This window comes from Melanotaenia boesemani, chromosome 4, assembly GCF_017639745.1.
Source record: "Melanotaenia boesemani isolate fMelBoe1 chromosome 4, fMelBoe1.pri, whole genome shotgun sequence".
NCBI lineage: Eukaryota > Metazoa > Chordata > Actinopteri > Atheriniformes > Melanotaeniidae > Melanotaenia > Melanotaenia boesemani.
This window is the reverse complement of record NC_055685.1, coordinates 37,470,578-37,497,764: the sequence shown is the minus strand read 5'-3', so window position 1 is coordinate 37,497,764 and position 27,187 is coordinate 37,470,578. Positions and strand designations below refer to the sequence as shown.

Here is a 27,187-nt window from a genome sequence, read left to right as displayed (position 1 = left end):
TCAAGAAGAGGCTCAACAGACTAATAAAAAGAGCCAGCTTAGCTGTGGTAGCCCCCCTGGACCCATGGAGGTGACTGGGAGAGAGGAGGGCTCTGGCCAAACTGTCCACCATCATGGAAAACACCTCCCATCCTCTGCCATCCAGACTGCAGCTCCTCTCAGTAACAGACTCAGACATCCAAGGTAGGGATGGAGGCTCCACAGGTGTTTTCATAACACAACACCATCAGACTGTTTAATGCTGCACTATAATTCTGTTATTGCGACAAACATTTTCACATCACAGTAGGACTGACTGTTTACTGATGTTTCATCATGGTATGATGTTTACTGATGCCTAGCTATTACAACTTTCATGGTCATTTTTTTTTTTTTTTTTTTTTTTTTTTTCATTCCAACCATTTACTGATACAGTTAATTACATATCTTCTATCTATCCATAGTCACCTGTAATAACACCTCACCAATGCACATCAAACTGGGTGAGGCTGCGTATATAAATACTGTTACTTTCTTTTTTTGTTATTAGGGTCCGAGCCATACAAAGTATGGCAAGGCCCTATTGTGGTTGAAATGTTTATTCTCCTTCTCCTCCTCCTCCTAAGCATTTCGACGCCAAATTTGACCCCCTAAACACCCATGAAAAGTTGTGAAACTTGGCACACATGTCAAGCCCGGCGAAAATCGGATATTATAAGGTCCGCATACTATTCAATGCAAAATTGGCTCAACAGCGCCACCTAGAGTCACCAAAAATCACCACATGAATGGGGCCCAGGAAGTCTACTTCAACGTAGGAAGACGAAACTCGGCACACACGTGTACCACCCCGTGTTGACCAAAAAACTCAATGTAAACCTGTCGCCATGGCAACAGGGTGCCCGCCATCTTGGCGTGTGCGGCCATTTTTTTGCCATTTTTTTGCCATTTTTTGCACTTTACACACATCGTATTTGAACGAACTAGTCTGAGGGGATTCGTGCGATTGACTCCAAACTTGGGGGAAGCTTCCTGACAAGTTGGGGACCAAAAGTTGTTCAAATCTTTCTAATAGCAGGAAACGTGTTACCGTGGCAACCGACGGAAAACCGCCTTCTCGCCATGAAACACGGTTTGCTCATATCTCCATAGAAATAGATGGGAACTGCACCAAACTTGACAGGATTCATACCTGTGACACCCCAAGTCCAGCAAAGAAGTCAATAGAACACCTGTTGCCATGGCAACGGGGTGCCCGCCATCTTGGATTTAACTGCCATTTTAACGAACTAGTCTGAGGGGATTCGTGCGATTGACTTCAAACTTGGTGGGAAGCTTCCTGACAAGTTGGGGACCAAACGCTCCTCAAATCTTTCTAATAGGAAAAAGCGTGTAACCGTGGCAACCGACGGAAAAAATGCCCTCGCCATGAAACACGGTTTGCTTATATCTCCATAGGAATACCTGGGATCTGCACCAAACTTGACAGGATTCATACTTGTGACACCCCAACTCCGGCATTGATGTCAATAGAACACCTGTTGCCATGGCAACGCACTGCCCGCCATCTTGGATTTCACTCCCATTTTAACGAACTAGTGTGAGGGGATTCGTGCGACTGAGTCCAAACTTGGTGGGAACCTTCCTGACAAGTTGGGGACCAAACGCTCCTCAAATCTTTCTAATAGGAAAAAGCGTGTAACCGTGGCAACTGACGAAAAATGCCCTCGCCATGAAACACGGTTTGCTTATATCTCCATAGGAATACGTGGGATCTGCACCAAACTTGACAGGATTCATACTTCTGACAACCCAAGTCCAGCATTGATGTCAATCGAACACCTGTTGCCATAGCAACAGGGTGCCCGCCATCTTGGATCTCATTGCCATTTGAACGAACTAGTCTGAGGGGAATGGTCCGACCGACTCCAAACTCGGTGGGGACCTTCCTGACAAGTTGGGGACCAAACGCTCCTCAAATCTTTCTAATAGCAGAAAGCGTGTTACCGTGGCAACCGATGGAAAAAGACCTCGCCATGAAACACGGTTTGCTCATATCTCCACAGGAATACATGGGAACTGCACCAAACTTCACAGTATTCACACACGTTGGGTCCTTAACGCATTACATCACCTGTTGTCATGGCGACATCGGGTGGCGGGGTCCAGGCCGCTCGGACCCGATGGATGCCGCTTGCGGCTTTTATTATTATTATTTCCATTTATTGTACATGCGTTCTTTTTTATGTTTTTTTTTTTGTCTATTGTTTGATGTCTCTTTTACTTTTTGTTGAGCTGCTGTAACATTGAAATTTAACCACCATGGGATCAATAAAGGATCTTATCTATCGTTCATTTATTTATTCATTTTTTTATTTACTTTCATACACTGATGAATGCCATGCTTGATGGCCCAGAAGGATGCAGCTCTGGATGATTGGTGAATGGACAACATATCCAAAAAAGGCTGTGTATGGTCAGCAAGATGGTGGTGGAGTGATGGTCTGGGCTGGGATAACGGAGGGTGAGATGGTAGGACCCTTTAGGGTGGTCTCTGCTAAATCCATTCTGTTTCCTAACGGAGCATTTCCTGCTGTGGTAATAAAGGAAGAAGCGTTCCTTCTGCAGTAAAGAAAACCCGACATCCATGATGCAGAAACACCAGCAGGATCTTTGGCTGCTTGGGTATAAAGGCAAGAAATCTTCATGATAGGGCCACCACACTAACCCAATCCTTACTGAAAACCTGGAGCATTCTTAAAGTGAAGATCTATGAGGGATGGCAGCAGTAGAGACCTCAAACAGCAACTTTGAAAGGCAATTCTGGTCTCCTCAATGAAATCCAGACAAAACTATCCATGAACTCCCAAGTTCTCTAAAAGTTGTTATGGTGATAGCAAAGAAGGGTTCATATGTTAACATGGAACTGGATCTGGAAAAAACGTGTTTTTTGAGTTGTTTTTAGAAAAACAATCTCCTTAGGCACAAACTGTCAGCTGTTGGCTACATTTTCACTTCTTTACAACATTTTTGTTTCTTGAAACTCTTATGCAAAATCATTTCAGACACTGGATTTTGAAGGATTGACAAAAATGCTGTTTTTATTATTGGTAGTTTTATTTAATAAAATCCATTTATAGCCTAATATAATTTTTGACGACTGAAACATCATTCGCAGTGATTATTTAGGAGAAATAACCAAATCCAGGATAATTTGGATGCAAATGCTGCGCCTTTCTGTGGCCACAGCAGTGGCAACATCTATCGGGCAACCTTGTCAAAACTATTCACCGTTCCCAAAAGTCATGCTTTACAAATTAGCCCAAGTGATAATTTTTTTCTTTTTTGTAATAAAATTGGTTTCTTTCGATCCATCATTTTCTTCTCCTGCTTAATGTTATACAGCATTTCAGCTTTTAATACTTGACAAATGGTAATCTCACACATTCTTTTTTAAGAGGATGTCCTCAGACTTTTGCAGCTAAAAGAATTTGAGTGCTGTACCAGACTTTAGGATGTGTTTGTTTGTGCAGGAAAAATGAGACAAACCAAAATACAACATTCATCACTGTCCACAATGCCACAACTTTTTAAAGTGCCCCATGACCCTGTCTTGGAATTAGCTGGTATGGAAAACAGAAGGATGATTTTTTAAGTGGTGTGAAAAGAAGTAGTGGTTTGACAAAGTGATGACGCTTTGCTGTTGGTACGTGTGTGTGTTTTTGTTTGTGTGTTGTGTGTGTCTATTAACAAATAATATATTCTGATATGAAAGAAAAATCCATATGCATTTGCATTTTTCAAATATCACAACTTATTTTATGATTTGCGGTAGTGGCAGAAATAATTTCAACCCAGGTCACTTCATAAATAGTAAATAAACATGTATTGTGAAATATTGAGAATAGACTCCTTCTTTTTCCAATGAAGAGAAGTCCTGCCAACAGATCTGTGATCTCCAAAAATGACCAAGTGATTACTGTTCGGAGGGCAGTGATAATTCCCACCATCATTCCAGAACAGTCTCTTATCAAGTCTATTTGGGGTGTTGAATAGTCCAGCTGAAGCTGAGTGTGTTGTTCACAGCTCCTACACAAATCAAGATTATAGCACTTCTCCTCTCACCTCCACTTTAAAATGATGTGGAAACGATGCTGCTTGTCTGGACTCATTATTGTGCTTTGTAATCGCAGCAGCTCCTCTTTCTCTCCGAGGCATCCTGGAATGACTGTGAATGAGCTACACCTCATTACAATTTCACTAAAGCCCATTCCCTCTGAAGGAGCACAAACAGCAGGGTTTAACTAAGAAAGCTTTCCACATGACAATGCGAGGCAGACTAAAAATTCAAATGGGAGTTCTGCCACCACTGTGGGTGGGAGCTTCTGTCTCCACTGAGAGTGCTCCCACGGAAAGGAAATTATTTTTTAAAAAAAAGGAAAGTAAAAGCCATCTCTGGCCAGTAGATGCTGTAACGTGCTAGTTGAAGGCAGATTTGGTAGTTACTAGTAATGATGGATTCATATGGAGTTTCAAGGGACCAGGCTGGCTAACAGGCTCATTCCCACTGCTAAATTATTAAAGCCCAGGGGTTCTGGAACATCCGCATGTTTTTGCACTGGTTGTATTTTATTTCATAGTATTCATCAGGAGAAACTGAATTATTTACAGCTTTGAGTCCCCAGACATTTTTTAAAGGCTGCTTTTTGTCGGAAGCTATAGATGATTTGTTAACCCTTTCTTGTTCCAATTCTAGAGATTTAACTCCGGCAGAATTGCAGCATTTTCAGTACACATAACCAGCAGGCTTTATCCAACGTGGCATGTTACTGTTTGTCTGATATTGCATTCTTTTTTATCACTGCAAAACAAAGATATCATTTGACACGAATCGTGAAGTAACCCTGTAGATCTTTGGTCTGTTTGTTTACCCATTAAACCTTCAGCAAACTTTTTGACTGGGTTATCTATAATAATTTGTTTTTTCTTGCCTCTCACCCAGTTTTCTTTGATATTTTATTTCAGGTTCTACTGACTATGGCTCTACATATGAGAGATATGAATGACAAAGTTGGATTCAAGACTGTCCTCAGTTACTTGTACGTTCTGTCCTCAAACAAGAAGAAGGTGAGGTATTGCTTTCATCTATGCAAGGATGATTCTGATTCCATCTATTACCTTAGACATGGCTTTTATGAAAGTCACGCCATTATTTACCAACCTTTGCTGTTATTTTTCAGTCCTTTTTTGGACATAAATTCACATTGACATGCATTTGCACAGATTTAATTTCATACCTTCAGCAGAGTGTTTTCATAACAGCCTGCTGTTCTCTGCATATCTGTTTCAGCACTTTCTCATCTTCTAAACATATTTAATTTTTCAATATTCAAATTACCTACTTCTGAAGTTCTGCACCACTGGACTTAAACAAGCTGGTTTATATAGAAAATTATTATTTTTATAGAAATCCATGCATCCGATCCTCAGTAATTCTCTGTTTATGTTAGTAAGTTTTAAGTTAGTTTAAGATGGTGACCAGAATCCAGCAGATTCATTTATATGCTGATGATCCAGCTCCATTCCTCCCTTTGGTTCTGCTATTTGATCATATACCTCAATTTTAAAGGGGTAGTGTCAGGGGCAAAAATCCCATTTCATTTTTTTTTTTTTTTTTTTTTTTTATGTGAAGCCTATGAAGTGCACAAAATTGCAGTTCACCCCTCATCCGCTAGGGGCTGACTCCAAAACCAGAGTCAATCCCTGTAGACTGCCATGCTAAAAAGACCAACTTCAGAGTAGAAATAAACATGTTTAAAGCTGACACACAAAAAAAAAACATTTTAGAATTAATAGGTCAGTTTACCTTCATGACAACTGTGAGGGGGATGATTTTTTTTCTTACCTCATCTGTTATGGATGTGTTTAATGTTGAAATTCAGCATGATTAAGGGTGTGTCCTTTTGATTGACAGGTATCCAATATCCGTGGCAAATAGGGAGTGCAGCAGAAACCACGGTTTTTAGCCGGCTAACAACACCCCTTAGCTTTAGCCAGCCCTATCTTCATTAGCTGGGTTAGCTACTGTTAGCTCCGGGTTAGCGCGGTTAGCTCTTAGCTACAGGCAGCTCAGAGTTTGATGAGTGTCAATCATCCACCCCCACCTTTACAGTCCCCCTTTCAGCTCCACCCCTTTGCCCAGTTTTTGTATTTTCAGGGAATGACAACACGCGTAATGCTGCTAAGATGGCGACGGTAGGAACCGCCCAATGAGCTTCAATTCAGCTCTTCAGAAACCTGTGGGTTACGGTGGCTCTTTTATGTACAGTTATGGTATATGGCCATTTAACCTGTGTCTAAGTTAAAAACTAAAAGAAGCTGATTTTGGACAAAGCAGGAAGAATGTCACTTTTCATGTTACAAACTTTGTGTTTGTGGTGTGATAAATAATACTGTCTTTTACACATTTGCTGTGGTTTCCTCATTTTGTGAGATACGCTCAATAAAACATGGAGCTGCCGGAAGCCCGCCCATTGGAAAATAGAATAGACTAAAGCACTTTGAGAACAGGGACGTAATAATCTTCAACAATCAGAAAACACATTGTTTTTACATCTATAATTTGCACTGATGTGTAGGGCTATATTGAACATAACTGTAATCTTATTAAAACAATTATCTGTGTTTAGCAAGATTATTTTTTTGCTTTCCGTCCATCCATCTATTTTATTCCAACTTATCTGGGGTTGCGGGGTTGCCTTGCCTAAGTAGGGAAACCCAGACTGCCCTCTCCCCCGGCCACATTCACCAGCTCCTCCAGGGGGTTCCTGAGTGTTCCCAGGCCAGCCAAGAGATGTAGTCCCTCTAGCATGTCTGGGTCTTCCCCAGGGTCTCCACCTGGTGGAATGTGCCCAGAACACCTCCTCAGAGAGGCACCCAGGAAGGCATCCTGACCAGATGCCCAAGCCACCTAATTTGGGTTCCTCTCGCTGTGGAGGAAGCAGCGACTCTATTCTTAGCTCCTCCCGGATCACCGAGCTTCTCACCCCTATCTCTGAGGGAGAGCCCGGCCACCCTGCGGAAGAAAACACATTGCGGCTAGGTCTTCTTTCGATCACTACCCACGAGCTGGTGACCATAGGGAGGGTCATATTGTGATCCCTCCACAAATGAACAATGTGATGACTGTTTGGATGGCAGTGATGATTCCCCACCGCATTACAAGAACAGATGCACCTGTGCCCCCCACCTTAGGGTGGGGTGTCTCTTTCTAGTAAATATCAAAGAGGTGAGGGTTACTACTTCAGCAATCTAAATGGAAGCACCCCCCCGTTCCCCTTAATCCTGAACAGAAAAGTGTGAATGCCATCCCTAGCAAAAAGGAAGGGTGAGGACCAAGTAAAAGAACTGGGTTTGGGATACTGTCTAGATATAGATATAGGATTTATACTCATTGCCACACTTTATTGGGTCCACCTGTTCAACTACTTAACACAAGTAAAACACGATGTTTTAGCACAAAACCGTGTCAGGGCGAGGGATAGATCATAGGCAGCACTTGATTACTCTCACAACTAATTCCTCCTGCATTTTTATCCAAAGAAGATTTAATTCTACATCTAAGGACATGACAGGAATGTAGCCCCACAGGTTTTCTTCAGTTACTGGTGTGACGTGATTTTTTTTTTTTTTTTTTTGTTTTTTTGTCCCCTCTTTCACTTTAATCTACAAAAGATTAGATAAACTTTAATAAGAACTCTGGATGGAAGAAACTATAGAGCTAATAAAATTCATTTCATCATGCACTCACCTCATAGACACTTTATTAGATCCACCTGTTCCATTCTTTTTCATTAATATCTATTCAGCCAATAACGTGGCAGCAACTCAACACATCTAGTCATGTAGAGATGGTGAAGACGACTTGCTGAAGATCAACTGAGCTTCAGCATAAGAAAAGGAATTTAAGTGACCTTGAACATAGCATGGCTGTTGGTCTGGGATTTTCACACACAGCCCATCTCCAGGGTTTCCAGAGAATAGTCTGAGAAGAGAAAATATCCAGTGAGCAGCAGTTGTCTGGACCAGAATGTCTTGTTGATGTCAGAGGGGAATGGGCAGACTGGTTGGAGATGATAGAAAGGCAACAGGAATTCCTAATGAGCACTGGTTCTAACCAAGGTCTGCAGAACAGCATCTCTGAACACACAACCCGTCCATCCTTTAAGCAGATGGGCTACAGAAGCAGAAGACCACACTGGGTGCCTCCTGTCAGCTAAGAACAGGAAACTGAGGCTACAATTCACACACACTCACCAACACTGGACAGTAGAAGATGGAGAAACGTTTGCTGGTCTGATGAGTCTCCATTTCAGCTCCACATTCAGATGCTAGGCTCAGAATTTAGAGGAAACGTCATGAAAACATGGATCCATCCTGCCTTGGATCAACATGGTGGGGGGTATTTTCTTGGCCCACTTTGGTCCCCTTAGTACCAACGTGGCCTGGTTTAACCAGCACAGCCTACCTGAGTATTGTTGCTGACCATGTCCATCCCTTTTTTGACCACAGTGGAGCATCTTCTGATGCTACTTCCAGCAGGATAATACACCATGTTCACAAAGCTCAGATCATCTCCACCTGCTTTCTAGAACATGACGATGAGTTCACTGGACTCCAACGGCCTCCACAGCCACCAGATCTCAGTCCAGTAGAGCAGCTTTGGGATGTGGTGGAATGGGAGATTCTCACCATGGATTGAGTGGAAATCATCAGGTACATATAGATTTGATTATGATTCAGACAGATTTGATGCGATTATAAAATGATTACTGATGCATCCCTTGCACACCTTCACAAATATTTTGGAGTTTCAGTGCCATATCGAGCCACCCATTGAAGCTGAATAACTTCCACATGCTAGCTGTTAATGCAGAGGTTACTGTTTAGATTTAATGCTTAGCCATCTTATTTCTTACATGCATGCCACACTGTGCTATTAATTTAGAATTAAAGAATTTTTTTTTTACATTTCTACATTGATTCAGAATTGTCCACTTCTGCATCACAATGTATCTTAAAAAATATTTCCTCCCCATCCCCTCACCACTAACCGTGTATGGTTTTTTTAACCATCAGTTGAGGACTGACCAACCCACACAGAGTTTTATATCGCTAAGAATTTTAATTGGAAAGCACAGAGTCAAAATATTATATTTCTGTATAATAGGATTTTTTTCTTTTTTACATCTATTCAGTGCTCTCTGGAGTCTGGTTACTTGTGCAGTATCAGACAAAACAATCTCATCAAAAACCTTACAATCAGTGCTTTCACTATAAAATATCTGTGCATGCTGAGGAAGATGATGTTACGACCCCTTTCTGAACAAGGGGTGATAGGGTCGTCAACAAAACAAATAGGCCGAAATATAAAATAATAACAACTATTTATTTACAAACAACAAAACGGGTCAACATAAATCAAGGCATCTAAGGCCATCAATTACAACAAAAGAAACATAATCAACTCAAGGTGTCCTCCAATCGAGGTAAACAATAAACCAATTAATAAACACAAACTCAAAAAGATTCCTATAAACCAAAATACTGCTCTAACAATTATTCAAACTGGAGCTATGTTTAGTCTATAATTAATATACCGTTAATTCAACAACAAAAGACGTCTGCTAAACCAAAATACACAAATTAAAGAGAGAACGAGCGCAGAATCACAATCAAATCAATTACTCAAATGTCTTAACTAAAGGGAAGAAGAATGCTCTTACAAACCGCTATGGGTCAATCAACCAACCACTACTAGCTGAAAGTCCCAAACTGGCGAACTGTGGGCCTGAAGGAACACAGCTGCCCTGATCACCGTCACCGCTGTCCCTTTTAAGGACCGGTACTCCCGCTGGTTGGTCGCCGAGGAGGAAGCAGTGTGGCGGCGCTGTCCTGTAAGATGAATGGGGCGGGGCTCCCCTGAGCAGGTGGAACCGAGGACATCCAATCACCGTACAGGAGGGAACGAAGGAGGTCTCGCAGGCCAGGAGCAGGGTTGCAGGATATGCAGCAGACATTCACATACACGTCCAGGCCAGAGGCCAGGGAACGTGACAGATGACAGTAAAATGAGGTGAATATATATATATATATATATAATATATATAGTATATTGAGGTAGATACTGTACAATCATTTACAGTATCTACATATCTATTTACAATAAGTTAGCAAAAGGCAAATGAATTTTCTTCTTTTACATTTTTTAAATAAACCCCCTCAGATGAAAAATGTAGACAACAAAACCATTTTGGGGAGAAAAAGAATACAAGTAAAATGTTGCTGTAACACCACAACCTTCCTGAAAAAAAACATTAATTAATATATGGTGATACATAATGAGTTAACATAATGTTGAATGTATGATCAATGCTCATTTCAGAGAGAGAGCTGCAGAGACTCAGAAGCATTCTTTAGCTTGATTCAAGGATGGTGTCATTATACACTCACTGGTCACTTTATTAGGTCCACCTTGTTTGTACCAGATTGAACATAAATTCAGCAGAATGGAGACATTCCTCAAAGACAGGCCATATGGACATAATAGCATCTAGGGGTGGGGAGAAAGAATTGTTTATTTAGATGCATCGCAATGCCAACATGGACAATTCTTAATTGACGTACAAACATCATAAATTTGATTTGTTAACTGTTAATGTAGAAGAACTCGGACTGTCTGTGGTGTGCACATAACAAACAAGATGGCTGATCGTTACATCTGACATCTGCTTTAAAAGCTAGCATGTGGAAGTACTCCTTCTATGGGTGGCTTTGTTTGCTCAGAAAGTGTTTGGGGAAGTCGGAATGAACAAATGAATTCTGATCCGGATCAAAGAAGCAAGCTGGTCTGCCTGCAACTGTAGTTCTCAGTTAGCTTCAAGTGAACCAAATACAGGAAGCGGGCTGCAACGCAAAGGTCATTGTGGGTTGAACACAACAAAAACAATCATGCACATCAGATGACAGGTGGTACTGGCTGGGAGAAATGGCTCACAGTCAGACGAGGAAGAACGTGGGAAAAGTTCTGCTAGAAACTTTTTTCTGGCTCGTTATTCGTCATGACAAACATAAGAAATCATGTTACAAGTTTCCAGTCAGAAAGTAGTAGAAGTCATCACACAGGAAAAAAGATGCATCAATGATCATTTTAAAATCGCATCACAGCCACTCGAATCATAATCAAATTGACTCGTGATGTGCCCAAAGATTCCCCATCCCAAAGTAAAAACATGCATGTAAACATTATTGTGGAACAATTGTTTATTTACATTTTCTATGTGTGTTAGGTTTTTTTTTTCTTTCTTTTTTTTCTTGGGCCGAGGGAGTTAAAACTGTGTATTTTTAGAACTACACCTCTATCAGTGACCTGCAGTCAGGAGAGGCAGGTGAGGCAGAGCCTCATCTGTCATGATAAAGAAAAAAAAAATACATAAAATAAATATTAATATCATCCACTGTTCTGTGTTAAATGAATTTTTAGTATGACTAACACGTTTTTGACAGTTATTGAGTAAAAATTGCAGAATTGAGTATTTCCTGATCAAATACAGGGCAGAAACACCCGGTGGAGGCATGGGCGAGGCTGTGCCTCAGCTCTGACTGTGTGATCCATGACATGCCTGTTTCTGTTCCTCATCGCCAATATAAACTTTACAGAAATATTTGTTATACACCATGACTCTCTACAGTCTGTGTAATGTCTTTAATGTATTTGTGAGAGAAATATTCCTGTTTATTGTACAAGAAAGTGCAGAAAAATAGTCAGCAAAGAGTACTCTGCCTCACCTTAACGGCGGCACACTCACACACCAACACAGTGTGTGCAGTGTTGCCAATTTAGCGACCTTGTCACTATTTTTAGCTTGTTTTCAGACCCCTCTGCTGGTTGATCCCGCGCTGGCTTACCATCAGCTAATGTCTATTAATGAAGACTGTCAAGAAAACATTTAGAAATTTAAAAGTTTTGTGAAATGTTGCAGACTCCTAATAAAAAAAAAACAGCCAAAACTTCATAAAATTAAACTACAAAAAAAGAAAATGTTAAACAAAGAATTTGTTTTATTTTATTATTTTGCCATTTTAAACTTTTCTAGCTTGTTCTTTTCATCAATTTTTGCCTTTCCCACGACATTCCTCTCCACCGCAGCCCTCCATTACAACTGTATGTACTAGGTTGTTATGCACATTAGATGACGACGTCATGGACGAATTTTCGGACAGCCAATAGCTACTCTTCTCACTGAGGAGCTGGTAACAGTGGGGTGTGTGAGTGTAATTGAAAGAGGAATGCTGATGAGATATGAAGCATTACCAGTAGTTGCATGCTGTTGTGTAAATATTGAATTAGATGCTCTTTTCAGTCTCTTACATTTATAAATCTGTACCTCACAGCCATGAACTTCACCGCATGTCCACTGACCTGTGTATTGTGTTTAATTATTAAGAAATCTTTGCTGATTAACTCAAAATAGAGTTTGTCAAATAAATAACTTGGGAACACTTTGCAGAATTCAGTTCCTCCTCTGATTCATTTTCCAGTAAACAGTTGAAGCAGAATTTTAACTATTTCAGGCAAACAGAAGAGGAAAGACGAGAAAACACGAGTACTGCCAGCTTCCAACCATCTGGCCAGTGTTCATTTTCTCACAATTCTGTCAGTCACGTCTCTCTTTTGCTATCATTTTTAAGAATTCACTTCATTCCATTTACATGCATTTTTTTCACCATCTGCCTCAGTTTTCAGTTGATTAATAAAAAACTAAAACCAAATAATTATTTTATTTTGCCGTTTGAAAATCCCTTAAAGGAACATTTAGTTCATACTTATGTTACATTCCTAGTGTAAGCAGTTGTTTTACTGCACTTTCATCATTCTAAAACCCAGTATCTGGCAGGAAATCAGATTTCATCTAATCTGTTGAGCTCTGCTGAGGCGAATGAAAACCTGATTGACAAATGGAAATTTGCCAAGAGGTCAGAGGGGAAAGATCCTCAGTTACAGCAGAGTTGAGGCTCCACTATGCAAACTAAACTGCCCCAAGGTGTTTCTGAATCATGTTCCGAGTCAAATTATGTATATGCAGTACTTTAGAAAGGTTTCATTTCTTTATACAACTTTATTGTAATCTTTTAAGAGGTCTTGAGAGATAGTTCTCCAGGATTTCTGAAGGTCCTTCAAAGTTTTTCTTTGAATATTTTCTGTTTTTATACTTGTTTTCAGTTCCAGTTCTACATGATCATTTTCAGAGTAAGTGTGTTTTGTTTAGGACACTTCACATTGACCTATTAAAAATTTAAATATAAAATAAAGCATCTAACTCAAGGAATGAACTCGTGTAATATCACCAAATAAGAACCCTTTTTAAATTGGATGTTTAGACTTTGTTACCAGAAGCTTGTCACAAAGATGCATGATTTGTTCATTAGTTCTCTAGTTGTATCCATAAAAAACACCAAACAGTTAACATACACTCATTTTACTATTTTCCTTACAGCATATAAAGTAAGTACTTCCAGTTTTGGTGCTTCAGGGCTGCTCTCCTGCAGGTTTAGATGTTTCCTGCTTCAACACACATGATTCAGTTTAATGGCTCATCAGCAGGCCTGGACCAACTTAACAAGCTTTCCAGGAGATTTGTTTAATTTGAGGCAGGCCTGTTGGAACAGGGAAACATCTAGTGGCCCTTGAGGACTCCCATTATACATCCTTGTATCAAGAAATGAATGTTGACTGAAATGCATTGATTAGTTGTGAAATGCCTCTGCTGATCACAGCAGATCAGATTCATGGGGAGGAGATGAAATGGCTGGTCTTGATTGTTGGTTAATGCAAAACATTAACCTGATTTGTTTCCCAGCACCCAGGACAGACACATTAAAATTAAAATCTTACATGGCTCTGTATATAACAATTACAGGCAATTAGTTGAAAAAAGTCACTCAGTTAACATCTTCATTGTTTCAGCCATGGAAAAAACTTTACAAGGATGTCTGAGTGGGTTTTGCGTGGGCTGCCAAGAAGCATTAAGTAAATGGATCTAAGTTTTACATGTAGATGAAGTAATAGGAACTATTTGAAGCCTGGACAGCAAGGAAGAAAGATGAGATGATCTGCAGCAGAGAGGCAGCAGTTCTGTCAGTTGCCATGACAAATATTATCTCTGAGTTTCAACTCTTTTTCTTTATGATTAAGGTTTCTTCCTTTAGGGCTCAGATACTTTGAATGACAATTAATACAATTTTAAATAACTTTGGCTATGCAGTGTAAAAGAGACTTTCTCTTAAACATATTTGAATAGATTCCTATATATAATATATATATATATATTCTATATCATATATATATAGATATATATATATTCTGTTCAGTGGTTCCCAGCCCTATTTTCTGTGAGAACCCCCTTCATGCAACTTCTAAAAAACTGTGGACCCCTGCACGCCTGGTTTTAGCTGCTTTTCACTCCTTTCCTTTGAAAAAAACCAAAGATAAGCTACTTACCAACATATACTCTCACTTTATTTTTCAAAATTAAACATGAACTATGCACTGTGCCATTTCTCATGTTTCATTAATGAAATGGTACAAAACATTTTCAGGCTCCCAAAACTCTGGTCCATGTGAATGAAACACACACATGATAAAAAACACTGAAGTGAATACACCTTGACTCATCTTTGTGTGGACATGGCCTTAATTTAAATCATACTAGCAGTGAACAGTCAAAGCATCCGGGACCCCCTGTGCACTTTGATGAACCCCAGGATGGGAACCACTGCTCTAGTTGAATAACAATAATTTCATGAGAAAGGACCGCACCACAACGGTGTAAGCTTAAACTGATTTAATGAGGTTGAAGGAAGGAGGATGTGGAGCGGACATCTAGGGTGGAGAAGTGGCGAGTTGGTCAGGGAGAGTGAGAGTGGGGGTGCTGTCCTGGATCTTTAGGAGACCAGCGTATAGAAACCTCCCAGATGATACCTGGAAAAAAATGAAAAAAACAAATGAGAGAAAAAAGAATGAGTAAGGTCAAGATGAATGGGAGAGGTACAGAGACAGCAGAGGAAAAGGAGAAAAAGAAGAAGTAAAGAGAAAAAAGAAGGATAAAGGTTGATGGAAGGAAGAAAAATAGCAAAATAAGATGAAAGGAGCTGTGGGATGGAGAGATAATGAGAGAGGCTGGCAGGAAAATGGAGGGCTGGATGAAAAGACAGCGAATGGATGTGATAAAGAAGGCAGGATGGAGGATGTCGAGAACAGGAATGGAAAAGGGTGGGGTCGAGAGAACGAGTCAAAAGAGTTTTCATCCAATATGAAATATTGTTGATGAAAAACTTATGTATCCTTAAAATATTGGTTGCTTGTTAAAATCAAAATCTGTGGCATCAACAGACTAGCAGTAATTGAAGCATGATTCCGGTATGTGATGAGGCGGCGCTCAGCATTGTGGAGGCCGTCCAGTTCACCAGACTTACTCCGCCAAGGCTGAGCCAAGGTGCTGACCTTGAATATGTTTGCATGGTGTAGGAGTTAATAGGATCCCAGGAATGTTAAGCACAACCGTGTCAGGGCGAGGAATAGATCATAGGCAGCACTGATTACTCCTCATAACTAATTCCTTCTGCATTTTTATGCAAAGAAGATTTAATTCTACCTCAAGGACATGGTAGGAATGTAGCCCCACAGGTTTTCTTCTGTTACTGGTGTGACATGATTTCTTTTTTTTTTTTTTCTTTCCCTCTTTTACCTAATCTACAAAAGATTAGATAAACTTTATTAAGAACTCAGGATAAAAAAAAATAGAGCTAATAAAATCTATTTAAACATCCACCTGTTCAATTTCGAAAAATATCCAGTGAGCAGCAGCATGGACCAGAATGTTTTGTTGATGTTAGAGAAGAAAGGGCAGGCTGGTTGGACATGCTAGAAAGGACACAGGAAGCACTGGTTCCAACCAAGGTCTGCAGAACAGCATCTCTGAACACACAACATGTCCAACCTTGAAGCAGATGGGCTACAGCAGCAGAAGACCACACTGGATGCCTCCTGTCACCTAAGAACAGGAAACTGAGGCTATGATTCACACAGACTCACCCCTAACTCTAACCCTAACCCTGAATGCAGAAAGATGTCCAACCTGATGCTTGTAAATTGGGGCTAATAAAGTGGCCAGCTAGTGCATTTGCAAAAATGCTATTTTTATTATTTCTGTTGCAGTGTTAGGGAATCCTACCAGACAAGAACTTGTAGTAATCCAATGTTGGTTGGCCTCTGGCTCTGCCCATTGGCCCATTGCCTCTCTGCACTTTATCTTCAGCCTAATTATTTCGATTTACCATCCTCTAGATGGATGAAAGTTTGCCCTAACGCTGGCTTCATCCCTCTGTTGCCTTCTTGCACTTTTGTGCCCTTATATTTAGCATTCTGTGCTCTATGAAAAGAGCCATCTAGGTGTGCAATCATTCACTGAAAGATAAAATCGTCTGCTGCTCTTTGAGAGATTCTTTTAACCTTATGATAGATGAATCTTGATATGTCTACTGCTGCAATTTCAGAAGCATATGTAGAAGTTTTTCTTCTACATTGTCCAAGAAATAAGTGGAAGCTGTGACCTTTTTCAACATCGCATTATAGATCTGAAAGATAGTACTGACATTTAGCATTAAGGCCTCTGAAGATGACACCCCCTCCTTTTGGCTGTATTTTGATGTCTTTTACCAAGCTCCCCGTGCGCTCGCAGTCTGATCAAGCAGCTGCTATAGGGTTATTTAAAAATATGACAGTGAAGATGCCATAGAGGAAACACAGTGATGAAAATATGATGGCTAAATGTGGGTGATTAAGCCTTGATCCATGCTTAATGAACATACTGCAGTGACAACTCAGTTTTTAAACCGTCTGTCAAAGACAGACTGAGCTCAGTTGATCTGGTGTGATTCATTTGCTGCAGGGTGCCTCTTTCCACCCATCTCTGATCTATACCTCCACTTACCTCATGATCTGACAACTATCCACTTCTATCTCTGTGCAGCAGCTTATGCACAGCTCAACATCAGGCTGATAAAAGACAAAGGTTATCCTTCCAACCATTATTGATTGAGCTTTGTTACTCTCCTCACTAGACTTCATCCTCATGAAGGCTGAGTAGATGCTGTGAGGCAAATCTTAAATCAGACACGATAATGCTATTGGTCACTATTTTTTGAAAAATGAAATATTATTGTTTTGCCAGCCAGGTGAGAAATTGGCTCCAGCCTTTATACTGACTTAAAATCTGGAGTTGGTTACTAATTGCAGAGGCGACAGACATATCCAAACCTTAATGCATTAGCTGGCAAATGATGTGGATGCTTTCACACTTACATGGCGGTAAATGAGTAATGCAAATGGGAATAGACTTTCTTGGCTTTGTTCCGAGTGATAAAGGAGCACATTTTCAGTTTCTCTGAAGTTTGAGCATAGATTATATGGATGCATTGTAGTTAAAGGCTAAAGTTAAGGAAGAAAATGCAACATCAATTGCTCCTTTCAGGGGTTTAGTTGAGAGCAACAGCAAATTTTAATATCAAATTGGAACAAAATGTACTCTGATTAAAGGTATTTCTGTATTTATCGGAAAGCCCTGACAGATTTAGGTGTGAAGCAGCTTGTGTCTGTCACAGAAACATTATAGAAACTGATCACTGCTTAAAAACTCAGAATTACACCAAAAAAGCCCCAAAGACACTTGGAGTATCAGGAGGCATTGGCATTGCACAGAGACAAGTAATGAATGGAAAGATCTGCGATCCCGGGCCAATGAGAAAGTCAGATTGAAAAAGTGCTGCCTGTTTATTGGTGCTTAATGAAAAACAATTTATCTAAATCACCACCAGGGAGAGTTCTTGGTTTAAGCTCTGGATGGAGGGCTAGCGTTGCTGTCAGTGACAAATGTGCTGCTGTTTTTCCAATTCCGATTGAATTGACGAGAGAAAACAGCCATCAGAGCTGCAATCGCAGTCGCTACTCTCCATTCCACCACACAGTCATGAAACAGGCATGGCTGCTGCAGTTTGATGCACATAAAAGACCTCATTCTCAACGATAACACACATAATTTTTTTTTAAACACCAGTTAGCAACTATCTAAAAGGTTGAAAAACCTGAACCAACCCAATCAGGAAACAGGTCTAAAAAACAAAATAATGCTATTTCACAGCATATTTCATTCTCATTTCCCTACAGCGACACTGTTTAAATCTTGTTTTGCAATAATGTTAACATTCTTTCTTTCAGTACATGAGGATGGACACGTTTGATATGAATTAGGCACAGAGGAGACTCAAGTTTAAGACCTAACCCATGCAGCATCTGTGGGAAACTTTCATTGTTTCACAATTTCAGTTTACATAACTCAAACAGCACATTGACAAAGGTATGGTTTCATTAGGAGCTGGTGGAAACAAACACTAAGCTAAAAAAAAAAAAAATCCATGTTTCATTAATTTAATACAGAGATGAGAATCTGAATTTAGCCAGTTTTGCAAATGTGAAAACATGTCCACCACTTTGGCTGCTAGCAAGTAGCTAAAATGTTGTAATGGGGGAAAAAATAGCTATTGGTATTAAAAGGAAATTCAACAGTTAGTTTGTACTAATAAGGCATTTTAGGTTACTGCTGCATTTCTTTTTTCAGAGAGACAAAACCTTGCCACAGACAGTCGTTTTTATCGGGCAGAACTCTGTTTACCTTTGACTTTACTGGTTTATTTGCCAACATTAGTGTGACTTTCATATTTTGACACTCGGCTGTTTTGACACAAACACAGAAACAGATCAACAACGATCCAAAAACAAATTAAAACATAATTTGCCCTTCAACCAGGGTTGAGTTGTGCACTGTAGTTTAGGTTCACTATAGGTGCTTTATAGTTAAGAGAGACTTCAGGAAATAAGTATAAAAATCCAAAGAATTAAAAAAAAAAAAAAAAAAAAAGAAAATACAGTGTCTACTCCATGATTCAGTCATTTTCATAAGCTTCTTTCTCAGCCACAACCTGAAGTAATGTTTATTTTTTGTATGATATCAGTCTCTTACATGGTTGTGGAGGAATTTTGGTCTATTTTTCTGCTTATAGAGATAGCCTGTTAGACTCGGTAGGAGACTCAGTTCAATTTGGAGTTGCACCATTCTCCCAGACAGAGTTTGTGTTCACTCTGCACTACTCAAACGAACTGAACTTAAATAACATGTTCCACTTTTTGCTAGAGGTGGTGCTGCATTAGGGAATTACTGAAGAAGAAGATGAGACAAAAAACGAAGAAGAAAACCTGAAGACTTTCACCATATGACAACAAAACATGTAGCTGCATCAGATCCAGGTGGTCTTGGGTTGACCATATTTCCATCAGAACTTTTATCACGTTCTTACATCACATTACAGTCATTTAGCAGACGCTTTCATCCAAAGTGACTTACAGTGGTTAGGCAGTAGCATTATGGGTCTCGCCTAAGGACCCGACTGGAAGGTGTTAATATTTGTCCCCTGGGAGAATCAAATGCTGGTATTCCGCATGGGAGGCGGATGCTCGGCCAGCTAAGCTATCAAGCTATTCTGCCACATCTGACTGCGAGACATTTTTCCCAGCCAGAGCAGCCCCAGACACATGGATGCTTTGGTTGTGTTTACCCACAATGTCCTTTGCTTTGTAGTCCACTTCCTGTAATTGGTCCACTTAAAGCGGACTGAGACCCACATTTGTAGGCAGGCTGAATCTGCTTCTTTGATCCAAATGAGAGTTTCTTCTAGCATTGACAATTTCCCAAACGAAGCGGATTTTTCCAAGCAAACGAACTGAGATTTGAATCAAAAGGGTTGGTGTGAATGCACCCTGACTGGATCATGTCAACACATTGATTCTGTTGTAGATCTGCTGCCGTGTTTTGGATCATTGTCCAGCTGCATGAGGCAGTTAAGACAAGCTTTAGCTGTTAGACAGACTCACATCTGACTGTAGAACACTTTGGTATTCAGGAGAGCTTATGGTTGAATTAATGAATGAAGGTGTCCAGATCATCATCCCTCCACCACCCTGCTTCACAGTTGGCATGAGATGTTTGTACTGATATGCTGTGTTTGTTTCAATGTTTACCAGGCTAACTGATGCCTGCACAGTCTGAGATGTAGCTTGCTTTTGGGTTTTTTCTAGTTTCTCAGAACATTGCATTGTCTGAATTTGCAGGGCTGTCCACTCATAGGAAGATTGATAGCTGTCTTGACTGTTTTTCACTGTCTCTCAGCAGAAGTATGGACTCCACATAGTTTGGAAATGGCCTCATAATCAGGAGGCTTTGACTTTGGTTAAAAACATATATCAGAGAAAAAGTCTGAGAAAATAAGGCACTTCTCCCTTTTATCTTCTCAGTAAACAGATTTTCTTTAATGTGGCACATTGTTATTGTAAATAATAGAGAATCTGTTGCAGCCTAGAACGTGGAGGCTTGGCAGCTTCTTTGTAAACAGGTTGTCATTGTTTGTGCTGGGATTCTGAGTCAGGTCCACCTCTTCATTATCACTTAGAGTTTCAGACAACAAAACACAACCACAATGACCAACATGCTTGAAATATGTCAGAAGATTTAACTATATTTCATTTGTGCTGTAAAAAAGTGGATATTTGTTATGATTCCATGACAAAGATTATATCATATTAATACATATAAATGCACAATAATGAAAAGTCCTTGTGTGTGTAAGCTAAAATGTGCTTTTAAGGGGATTTATGCGAGACAATATTCTCCAAAAAAGTACATTTTCCTAAAAATATATTACACCTACTTTGAATGTTTTTTTTTTTTCTTTAGTCAATGCAGAATTTCTTTGACCATTTTATCTGCTTCCACAAAGACTCTAAATGTCATTAGCGGAAAGATATATGCATTGTGGAATTCCTGTTCTTATTGAATTTTGTAATAACTGTGACAGCTCCGGCAGAAACAGTCCAACCATGAAATTATGGCTCCTACCACCGTGGAGCTGTTAAATCTGAAATTAGAATTGTATGGAAGAGGAAATGTTACAAAATGACATGCTACAGTGCAGACTGATAAAGACAAAAAACATACATTGCATGCAGATTTATGACAAGCTGCTCAGGCCATCATTTGTTCACCTACTAATTACAGCAGAATTATCTTACAGTTTATGTGCAACATACTAGGAAGTGTTATATAAGGTTTTATTATTTTTAACTTGTTTGCAGTCTTCTCAGTCTGTTTTGGTATTTGCTTGCTGCTCTTTGTAACCTTTGATCTTATATTTGGACAGAGAAAATGAAAACAGTCTTCAGCTCAGAGTGCACAGAAGGAGCCACGGCAAAGCTGTTTGCGAAGCGTAAACCTGATACATGCCAAATTGCCGAGCTGTTTGTGCTGACGCTGCTCCCGCCTCTAACATCTTGCTTCTGTCTCATCTCCTCACCTATTTGCTTAAAAAAACTCCCCTCAAAACCTTTTCTTCTCTCATCTTCACAAAACAAACTCTTGCCTGCATCCTTCATGTTAACCCTCTCTCCTCTTCCCACTCCCTGCTTTCAGATTATGGTGTTGACAGATCCGGAGTTTGAGAGCAGCGTCCTCATCAGCACTGACGAAGGTGCCAGTTTCCAGAAGTATCGCCTCTCCTTCTACATCCTGAGTCTTTTATTCCACCCCACAATGGAGGACTGGGCCTTGGCTTACAGTCACGACCAGAAGGTGAGACTCTGCTTAGTGTCTCGACTGCAAGTGATTGACTAATTTTGAGTGTAATGGAAGTGGTTGGAATTGAGTCCAAATAAGACCAGAAAAAAAAAAAAAAAAACCCAACACACACACACACACACACACACACACATACATATATATATATATATATATATATATATATATATATATATATATATATATATATATATAATTTGTGCCCTCCCGTTCCTGGTCAGTGCCCATCAAACCCCTGCATATCTCAAGTATAAATCTTTCTATCTCCACAGATGGCTGTCTTAGATTTTACAGCCGTGTCATTCGCAAACCTCTATAATACAGAAAAGTAATATGAAATGCAGGCAAACAATATCTAACTGAACGAGGCTGTTGTTATCAACATGTTTCATACTTCATCTTCACGTGATAGCGACATGAGTCTGGTTGACATGAGACCGATAACTATTGATAACTTCCTATCCCATCCCCCCCAACCCTGCATGCAAACAAATGCCCACATAAACACACACGCTAGCACACACCCTGCCCCTACTTCCCACCCTGGAGGGCAGCTCGGGCATAGTCCCAGACCCAGCAACCTCCCCCAGCACAGCAACCTGGGACCAGTAGCCTCCCAGCAATACAGCTAGCCAGTTGGTCCCCCCACTAATTCGGTGTCGAGAAACTGATATGTTTGAAGACCTTCCTCACTCCCCCCACATTCAGAGATGTTTGTGAAGCATGTGTTTTGTTTGGCCAAAACACCACATATTACATTTTATTACATTACAGGCTTTTATCTAAAGCAACTTACAGTGGTTAGGCAATAGCATTGGGTCTTGCCCAAGGACCCAACTGGAAGGTGTTAATATTCCTCCCCTGGCAAATCAACTTTTGGTCTCCCGCATGGGAGACGTCTGCTCTGCCAACTGAGCTATCTCAAGCTTCTGTGCTCACTAACCCCTAACCCTGCCCCCTTTAACAATCAAAGAATAAAAATACAAATGAACAAAATCCAGAATATGTACAATTTTCCTTTGGGCCCGAACTTTAAAGTGGACTGAGATGAAGTGGAAAATTTTAATTTCATCTCCGTTTATCACAGGTTTTCTGCTGCTCCGTGAAAGAACAGGTAGTCTCTTCTCATTTAGAGTGGCTTCACCGGTTATTGAAAACAAGATTTATGAAAGTTGTTAGAGCCTGAAAGTGACTTTCAGCCCCATATTCCCACACCAGCCTGCTTCAGTGTCACCTTCACCATGTTTGTCAGACAGTATGACACTCTGCACACCATCTTCACACAGAGATCTGAGATTGTGCCTAGCAAATGTCTGCCTTTAAGGTCAGTGACACTGATCTGAGAGCCAAAGTGGTCACTCTGCAGGAGGTCCTGGTGCAAGAGGGTGATGATTGGTGAACAGAGGTGGTTGTATTAATCCTGTCAGCAGCAACGCTTTGAAAAGGTCTCACTGCATGAGTCAGAGTCAAGTTTTTCTCAGTAGAAAAAAGCTCAAAAGAATATTTAGTCCCTGTTTGTTTGTCCCCCAAACTTAAAGAAAGAAAAAGCATATTTGATTAAATGCATACAGGCTGTGCAGAATTATTAGGCAAGTTGTATATTTGAGTATTAATTTTATTATAGAACAACAACTATGTTCGCAATGAACACAAAAGACTCATAAATATCAAAGCGGAATATTTTTGGAAGTTGGACTGGGGCTCTTTTTAGTTTTAGTATCTTAGGAGGATATTTCTGTGTGTGCAGGTGACTATTACTGTGCATAATTATTAGGCAACTTAACAAAACCAAATATATACCCATTTCACTTATTTATTTTCACCAGGGAAACCAATATAACAACTCAAAATTTACAAATATACATTTCTGGTATTCAAAAACAAAACAAAAACAAATCAGTGACCAATATAACCACCTTTCTTTGTGAGGACACTCAAAAGCCTGCCATCCATAGATTCTGTCAGTGTCTTGATCTGTTCACGATCAACATTGCGTGCAGCAGCAACCACAGCCTCCCAGACACTGTTCAGAGAGGTGTACTGTTTTCCCTCCCTGTAGATCTCACATTTGATGAGGGACCACAGGTTCTCTATGGGGTTAAGATCAGGTGAACAAGGAGGCCATGTCATTATTTTTTCTTCTTTTAGACCTTTTCTGGCCAGCCACGCAGTGGAGTACTTGGATGCATGTGATGGAGCATTGTCCTGCATGAAAATCATGTTTTTCTTGAATGATGCTGACTTCTTCCTGTACCACTGCTTGAAGAAGGTGTCTTCCAGAAACTGGTAGTAGGACTGGGAGTTGAGCTTGACTCCATCCTCAACCCGAAAAGGTCCCCCAAGCTCATCTTTGATGATACCAGCCCATACCAGTACCCCACCTCCACCTTGCTGGCGTCTGAGTCGGAGTGGAGCTCTCTGCCCTGTACTGATCCAGCCACGGGCCCATCCATCTGGCCCATCAAGACTCACTCTCATTTCATCAGTCCATAAAACCTTAGAAAAATCAGTCTTATGATATTTCTTGGCCCAGTCTTGACGTTTTATCTTGTGTGTCTTGTTCAGTGGTGGTCGTTTTTCAGCCTTCCTTACCTTGGCCATGTCCCTGAGTATTGCACACCTCGTGCTTCTTGGCAATCCAGTGATGTTGCAGCTCTGAAATATGGCAAAACTGGTGGCCAATGGCATCTTGGCAGCTTCACGCTTGATTTTCCTCAGTTCATGGGCAGTTATTTTGCGCCTTGTTTTTTCAACACGCTTCTTGCGACCCTGTTGACTATTCTGAATGAAACGCTTGATTGTTCGATGAACACGCCTCAAAAGCTTGGCAATTTTAAGAGTGCTGCATCCCTCTGCAAGACATCTCACTATTTTTGACTTTTCAGAGTCCGTCAAATCTCTTTTCTGACCCATTTTGCCAAAGGAATGGTAGTTGCCTAATAATTATGCACACCTGATATAGGGTGTTGATGTCATTAGACCACACCCCTTCTCATTACAGAGATGCACATCAACTGATATGCTTAATTGGTAGTAGGCTTTCAAGCCTGTACCGGTTGGAGTAGAACAACATGCATAAAGAGGATGATGTGATCAAAATACTCATTTGCCTAATAATTCTGCACACAGTGTAGTAAAGAAGTGATCCGCTGTAAATAAACTGTAAATAAACAGCTGTAAATACACTGAACACAACTTTTTTTATGAAGTCCATATTTAACCCTGTTTGACGGTGTCTTCCTGACAAATGTATGGAGATGCCACCTCACCAGTAGCAGACTGTCTGCTTCTGGTGTTTGTTGGGATTAGTTTATGATATCGATACCCAGCGATGCTGATGTTGGGAGTCTACACTACCAGTCAAAAGAGACTGACTCCAGACGTTTGACTGTTAGTGTATATGTAAATGTTGCACTCTTCTATACCATATGAGCACACTACCACCTCCATGGTTCATGTTCATGTGGTTGTTTCTGGTCAGGTCAGTCCCAGAGATGCTGCGTGCCTCTGTCCTGGTTCTGCCACTGATGTGTTTAATCTTCTTGTTTAGTAGCTGATGATGTTGCACCTTCTCCCTTTAAAGTGTCTCACAATTGGATTTCTTACTTGTTTGAGGATCTTTATATATAGAGGCATGTTGCAATAGACACCAGTCTTACCTTAACCCCTGCCAGCTAGTCTGAAATTCAGCTGCATGTCCTTTAACAGGCACATATAAATATGAGCACATCATCCCAATCCTTGCTTGTCCCCATCAAGTTGAGGACGGATTTTAAGATGTCATTGTTTGTTTTTAATTCAGCCTCCTCTTACTTAGCAGATCTTGTATGCCATTACACTCCACATCGATCATTGAGGCCAAAGACTTTATTCTTTAGCCTTTCCTGATGTGTAAAATTAGACCTTTGTGTTTTTATTTCTGTTTTTTATTTCTCTGAATTTGCATATATTATGTGCCTTTGTGTGTTTTTACATCAATATTGTCTTGTTTTTAAATGCATTTTATAAATGAAGTTGCCTCGCTTAGCCTTGACTAGACACAAGGAAATGCACTGTCAGTCCTCTGTGAGCAATCAAGTCAAGAACTAGAGAACACAGCTATCAGAAACACTTGGCTTTAGCACAGAGTAAGGACTCCTTTTTAAAAGTAAGAAACCTTCAATGTTACTTTCACATTCTTACTATACCAAAGGTCTGCTGTGGGATGTTGGAAGACTGACAGCAGTAACAGGAGTCAGAGGGCCAACAATGGTCTGTCTCCCCTGTGATATTCTGAGGGCCAAACAAGAACACTTTTCTGTATTTATGACTTTATTTCTGTTACATTTATTTTACATTTATTTATTATTCAGCACATGCAAATTAAATCATTAAAAAAAGAAAAAAAAGTACACATATCCATTGTGGTGGTTGCTTGGTGTACTCTGTGCTTGATTTATCATTAAAACAGTGTTGTTCAAATTCTCATTTTTAATGCAGCAGGAACAACAAATAATCCTGCACTCTTAGAGCAAAGTGCCCTGTTGGGGTAGAATGAAGCTAATGTGGTGCTTTGGTATAAATGTAAAGTGAATGATGCTGTTATTTTCAGACTATTCTGCAAACACAGGAGCAGCAAACAGGAAGTGGTAGCCCAGTAGTTAGAAAGGCGGACTTGGCGTAGGAGGACGCAGGTTTGACTGGTTGTTCTGGCTCTTGAACGAGACCTTTAATCCCCAAAATGATTCCTCTGTACTAAAACATGGCAGCCCACTGCTCTTTAGTGAGTCTACAGCTGATCGAAAGTTATTATTATTATTATTATTATTATTTCTACCTCCTACTGCTATGTAATTCTTAAGTGTTGTAATTGTAAGCAGATAATGACATTAATTATGCCTTAGTTAGGATTGCATATATTTTTCCTAATTTCCTGACTTTCAATCCAGCTGTTTTGCATAGAAACAGCTGGACTGAAAGTCAGAACACTGGAAAAAACGTAATAAAAAAAATATTAAGATGGAAAAATAAACCAGGTTAAAAAAAGAAAGAAAAAGACATCACCGTCAAACCAATTTAAGAGTAAGTCTGCAAGAAAGGAGCCTGTGTGCCTTCAGGCAAAGCTCTGGGCAAAACATGTTATCCTAAAGAATTTCACATAATACAACGTCTTCACCAGTCACTACTGTTACATAAGTTCAAAACAGCTTGCCCTAATGTTAATTAAAGGAACCCTTGGCCGGTTACATCATATAGAAGAATTACAGTATACAAAATATGTGACACTCCCGCCTTGTCCATGAAATACACTCATGAGATCAATAGTGGTAACAGCTATTGATCTTGGTGATTAAATACATAAAAGTTGTGGAGGTGGGAAATACATCAAGCAGCTGAGTAGAAAGTTTGAGGAGGCGTTGCTGGCTGAG

The 27,187-nt window shown here is 40.1% G+C and overlaps 1 protein-coding gene across 1 annotated transcript in view; it reads left to right on the top strand.

Moving 5' to 3' along the window:
- Positions 1–27,187, top strand: part of sorcs3 (sortilin related VPS10 domain containing receptor 3) — a 298,121-nt gene that overhangs the window by 154,198 nt on the left and 116,736 nt on the right. The window contains 3 exon segments of the mRNA XM_041983793.1: positions 5,007–5,036; positions 5,038–5,106; positions 21,615–21,773. Of these exon segments, the coding sequence (XP_041839727.1) occupies positions 5,007–5,036; positions 5,038–5,106; positions 21,615–21,773 (258 nt within the window).